Below are 5,603 nucleotides of genomic sequence, written 5' to 3'. Positions count from 1 at the left end.
TATGAGGACACAAATTTGTATAATGACATGGGTATGACACAGGTATTACAATATGAAGGTGGTTTATGAGGACACTTCCTGTGTCCCCGTAAAACAAAAGGCTTAAAAAACATACAAAACGGTGTTTTATGAAATTCAAAAACTTGCAGCAGTTTCCTGTGAGGGGTAGGTTTAGGGGTAGGGTTGGTGTAGGGCAATAGAAAATACAGTTTGTACAGTATAAAAACCATTACGCCTATGGAGAGTCCCCGTAAACCACAAATACAAGTATATGTGTGTGTGTGTGTGTGTGCGCGCTTTTATGACAACGTCACTTTTTTGTGACTGATTTTTTTTAAATAGCAGTGCTACATAGTATGGCATTAAAGGGGAATGTCGCCTTTTCACTTCTGAGCTTTTTTACAAGACTCTTCAGTTCAAATATCAGCCTCAGGCGAGTTTTATTCCTATTATTTGTATTTTTGCTGAACTATTTGTGTGTAAGAAACCGAACGAACGTGTAAGGTGCTTAGACTACATCAGTTACATTAAATAAAGTTGTATTAAAGAGAGTAAAACAGCAAATGATAGAAGATTTCACACACCTGGAGAAGTAGCAAGATCACCATTGTGCCCTTAAGGACAGGTGCTGCTGGGAGATTTTCACAACTGCTGTTGTTTGCATTTTGGATAAAAGGTGCTTTCAGATCCTTAGTGAGATTTTCACAAAAACTGCATTATGGGTTTCATAAAATATTCCAAGGTGCTAGTGTATATTCACAGGATGCGTTAATGTTGGGTGTGAATAGGACATAAGGTTAACTGAGGTGTATTATTAGGCCTATTTATAGCATGTGTTGACATACTGAAGTCATTATCTTGAGAAACTGAAAGGGAAAGTGTTAATAAAGGCTCAGAGATGAAGAGAGGTGGAATTCCCCTTTAAACTCATGGCATTCCTCATAAACACACAGGTGCTTTTTAATGTTTGCATTTTGTCCACAAGTGTAAAAAAACATCATGTATGAGCATTCCCTGCAGTTTTAACTGGGCTTTTACGGAATCTCATTTTGTAAACAAGACACTTACAATTAAGTGTCACTTGTTGCCTCTAAAAGGAGGCCAATCCATTTCAGTGCCATGTTTTTTTATAGTACAAATTTCTCTGTTTCTATGTTTTAGACTTTGTTTCTATCAGCTGAAACCATGTTGGGTTCCAGAAGCCAATGTGCCAAAATCATGTTGGGTATTTCTGTTCGTTTCCATTTTGGATTGAATAATGTAAAGGCATTGCAAGTCTTGAGTCTGGGAAAAGATACGAGTATGTTTCTTCAACATGTAAATTCTGACAAACTTTACTGAAGCTTATATTTATAGAGTTAAAGTGCCATTAAGAGCATAACACACAAAAGGTATTTAATGCTACTTTTATTTCACTCACCATGTAGCATTTGATAATGAAGAAAGGATATTTTGTTATTCAAGGTTGTAAGAAGACTGAAACCCCTCACTGTCATTTTAGAAATATAATTTTCACCAAACTAAGAAGCATTCACCTTAGGCATGGTGCAGTATACATCACAACTGTATAGGGGGGAGTGGGGTAAGATGAGCCATTTTTTACGTATGTGATCCTCAAAATAAGAGAAAATGAGGCAGAAGTACAATGAAAGTATCCAAAGTAATTTCAGGATGTTTCTTATCATTTTAAATGATCAGAATGTATCCAGAACAAAGGGTTCTAAACACATGGCTTCTTATAAAAAAGTGTTCCTGTGGCTCAATTTGCCCCAGGGTGGGGGTAAGTTGATCCCGGGGGTAAGATGCACCATCTGGGTGTAAACTGACTGAATCTGATTCAACCCCATGTGAAATTTTGAAGATAATTTACCACTTTTTAAAAACTAATTTAATAATCAAATTTCCTGTTACAAACAGTAACATTTCTTGTCTTAAAGCTACCTTAAACAGCATAAAACAAACCAAATGAAGATTAAATTTCAATCTTGAATTGTTTGCATTTCTGAAACAATATGTTGAACACCAAAGTTGTAACCTTCCCAAAACAGACTAACAGACTAGTTTGCGGAGTAAAATTAAATAAAAACTGAATTAGAATGAAGGAATACATGTCACTGAATCTAATAAACATTTTAGTCAAAATATTCTTGGCATGCTAGCTTTTCTGCAATGTCGAACAGGCCATTAGGGACTACAGGTGGAAAGATATATCTGATTATAATGTGATGAAAAGCATCTTCTGGTTCTTATCAGCTTCTGGTTCTTATCAGAGAAGGATTTGGTGCACTTGTACACTGTCTTTATCAAATAAACTACAAATAATATGTATGGGTGCCTTCCACTCCTCCCAAGCGTTTCTGCTTTTCACAGTCAGGCAGAAATGACGGGTGGTTCCAAAATACAAGGTCACATGACAGTAAAAATGTACAGTTGCCAAGATGCAGGGGGTGGGTCAACTTGCCCCACTCTCCCCTATTACAGGTTAGTTTAGTCCACATAAGAAGCAAAGCTTTAAAATGCGCAGATAAACTGTTTTAGTTTCATACGGCCCAACAGTGCTAAAATGAATGGAAAGAGAGAGTTTATTGGAAATGAAAGCAATAAAACCTCATTCCAGAAACCGGTTGACTTTTCTGTGGTTCTTCACCCTGCATTACACTGGTCAGCAGAGGGCGATATTATATCATCAGTGAGGCCGATTACCAATAGTAAATCAGAGTAAATCATTTTCTATTTCATATAGACCTATATACACACACGTATATGCATTAAAATGCAATAATATATGACATTTTAGTGTATATGGGTGATTCAGTTTATAATGGAAGGGGATCATTTCTTGGCCACAGTAGCAGAAAGAGGTTCAGAAAATGAATGAATATTAAAATAACAATCCATTCTTTTTATTCTCTCTAAAAATGGGAAATGTCATCATAATCCCACATAACACAAACGATCATTTTTAAAATGACACATAACTAAATAATAAAAAATAATATTCATATTAAAATATTTTTTTCCCCTTATTTGAGTGCTGTTTTAAGACCATTACCTAAACTCTCAGCAGCCTATTTAGTTCATTTTAATTCAGAAACAATCTTTTTTTTCCGTACAAAGTAAATATTTTTTATTATTATTATCACAATATAATTATTTTTAGTATTTTATTTTAATTATATAATTGTAATAGTTTTAAAAATGACAAAAAAAAAAAAAAAGGTAGTTAGAGGGTAGTTAGAATAGTTAGAATTACACTTCAGTGTGTTGTGTTTACACTTGGCATCTGGTGCTCTTACTAGAGAGGATTTCCTTACTCTTCTAGCGTGTAAAGCTCTAATGAGATTTCACACACAGGTATGTATGGCCCTCCTGCTGAGATTTACCCCATTATATTACTGCTGGCCCCTGGGAACAAGAGCCTGATGCTCGTTTGAGAAGAGAAAGTGAAACGACCAATTACATTTCTGAAAGTTCTTTGAATACGCGAATCCTGTAGTATGTGTATTTAATTAAATACCAGTCGGAGTAGAGAATTAACGACTCCTACTATGGCAAACAATTAGCTCATTAATATGAATGGTATCACGCGCGCTTTGCGTGAAGGCTGGTTCATGAATAATGGATAGAATTGGGATGACGTTTCTGGGGATGTTGGCTTTGCTCATGAATATTAAGCAGTAGGACTTGCTCGTAGTAGAATTCGTAAATTCGCTATCTAGACCGTGAGGGGAGGGAGTCGAGATTTGACCGGATTACGCCTGACTTCAGCGGCGTGTGTTAAACCTACCACAAACACACGGACATGACAGCACGGGGTAGGGTTTCATTTAGACCGCCAACACTTTCTGGGGACTTTAAAGCACTGCAAACATGTACTGAAGGATCCGTCTCGTTCATCTGAACATGAGAGTTTACGGCTGGACAAGCGGAGGGCTTTTAAGAAGGATTTTTATATCTCGGGCGCTCGCAAAGGTGCGCGCTTGTACTCGGGACAGCGGAGAAAACAGACTTTGAATGTTCTTTAATTAATTTCTTTACATGTCTGCTGGAAATTAATGAAAGTTTGTAGTCCGAGATGTCAGTCCCGACTCATGCGGAGACGCGTAAATTCACCCGTGGGCTCAGTAAACTGGGCACGGCGGCGGAGCTGCGGCAGAGCGTGTCGGAGGCGGTCAGGACGTCGGTTTTAGTGGTGAGTAGTGTTGGGTCGTTCTTGAACGATTCGTTCGTTTTGACGTAACATTTTAATTATATTTTGTTAAAATGAACGAAATGACTCGAAAAAAGATTCGTTCATTTTGCTGAACGAGACTCAAAGGTCCGAGTCGGTAAAATGATCCGAACTTCCCATCACTAGTGGTGAGTTTGTGCTGCGGTGTAGTGGTTAAGAGTTGCAACTGATTATTGCAGGTTGCGGGTTCGAACCTCCAGTTTAAGGTAAGACTTCAGATTACTGCAAGGCGCTGACCCTTTAATAAGTGAATTAAGCTTTGGATAAAAATCAGGTTAATCTGTATGCTGTTGTTAGCCTACTTATTAATTTGATGTCAGTGTCGTGTCACATTCACTCAGCCCCAATGCATTTACTGATCAACACATTAGATGAATAAATCTGTAGAATCAGGCATCAATGCAGGTGAGAGGACAATTTTACACTCTTTTACTTATTAATTAATGGACAGTTCATAGACTACACAAATATTTTTGTTGGAAGAACTAATATGCTTTGTTGTGTGTGATGGTTCCAACTTTCCTTGCACATTGTTTGGATACAGAAATGGACTTCATCCAAACTGTTGACAGGGAAAGAGTCGCGCCTTGGTGTGATTTATTATTTCTGTAGCCTACTAGAGAGGCAGTGTATTTCTGGAGAACTGTTTGAATGAACATCTCTGCCTCGTGCTCCAATCACTGTGATTTAGTGCTGAATGATCTGGATTGGTAATTATTAAAGATGTTTGGTTTAAATCCCACAAGGGTTGAGGCATGAACTGTCACCTGTATGCCATTGAGTAAGACTCTTAACCTCATGGGACCGACCCTGTGCTGTAAGTCACTTTAGATTAAAAGTATCTGGTAAATTAATACTTAATTACTCGGTATCCTTGCACATTTCAGGTGTTTCCTCTCAGCCCATACAGACGTCTTCAAAAGGAAGTGATTTGAGTCCAGACTTGTGTGTGAATGAGTCATTGAAACTTTTTGTTGTTTAAACCCACAAGCTGTTTAAAGGGGTCATATGATGCAATTTAAATTTTTCCTTTCTCTTTGGAGTGTTACAAGCTCTTGGTGCATAAAGAAGATCTGCAAAGTTGCAAACACTAAAGTCTCAAATCCAAAGAGATATTCTTTATAAAAGTTAAGAGTCAGCCACGCCTACCTAAAACGACTCGTTCTAATACGCCCCCACATGTCTATGTCACGATGTGGGAAGATTTGCATAACACCGCCCAAATGTTCACGCAAAGAAAGAAGGCGTAACTTTTATTCTCACTGTAGTATTGTTGTTGCCACCACCGCCATGTCGTGAAGGCGCTGTGTGTTTCGTTGTGAAAGCGAAACTACTTTGTTTGGCCTTCCAAAAGAGGACAATATCCGCTTCG

At 37.8% G+C, this 5,603-nt stretch overlaps 1 protein-coding gene across 1 annotated transcript in view; it reads left to right on the top strand.

Moving 5' to 3' along the window:
* Positions 1-3,744: 3,744 nt before the first annotated feature.
* The window catches only part of LOC107752599 (dedicator of cytokinesis protein 9), a 97,963-nt gene continuing 96,104 nt past the window's right edge, over positions 3,745-5,603 (top strand). The window contains exon 1 of the mRNA XM_016568611.1: positions 3,745-4,192. Coding sequence (XP_016424097.1) covers positions 4,076-4,192 — 117 coding nt within the window. The 5' untranslated portion in view covers positions 3,745-4,075. The remainder of the gene's footprint in view (positions 4,193-5,603) is intronic.

Source organism: Sinocyclocheilus rhinocerous, unplaced genomic scaffold (genome assembly GCF_001515625.1).
Source record: "Sinocyclocheilus rhinocerous isolate Xijiao unplaced genomic scaffold, SAMN03320098_v1.1 scaffold1222, whole genome shotgun sequence".
Lineage (NCBI taxonomy): Eukaryota > Metazoa > Chordata > Actinopteri > Cypriniformes > Cyprinidae > Sinocyclocheilus > Sinocyclocheilus rhinocerous.
Note: the sequence above shows the minus strand (reverse complement) of the source record. Positions and strands in the feature narration are given on the sequence as shown.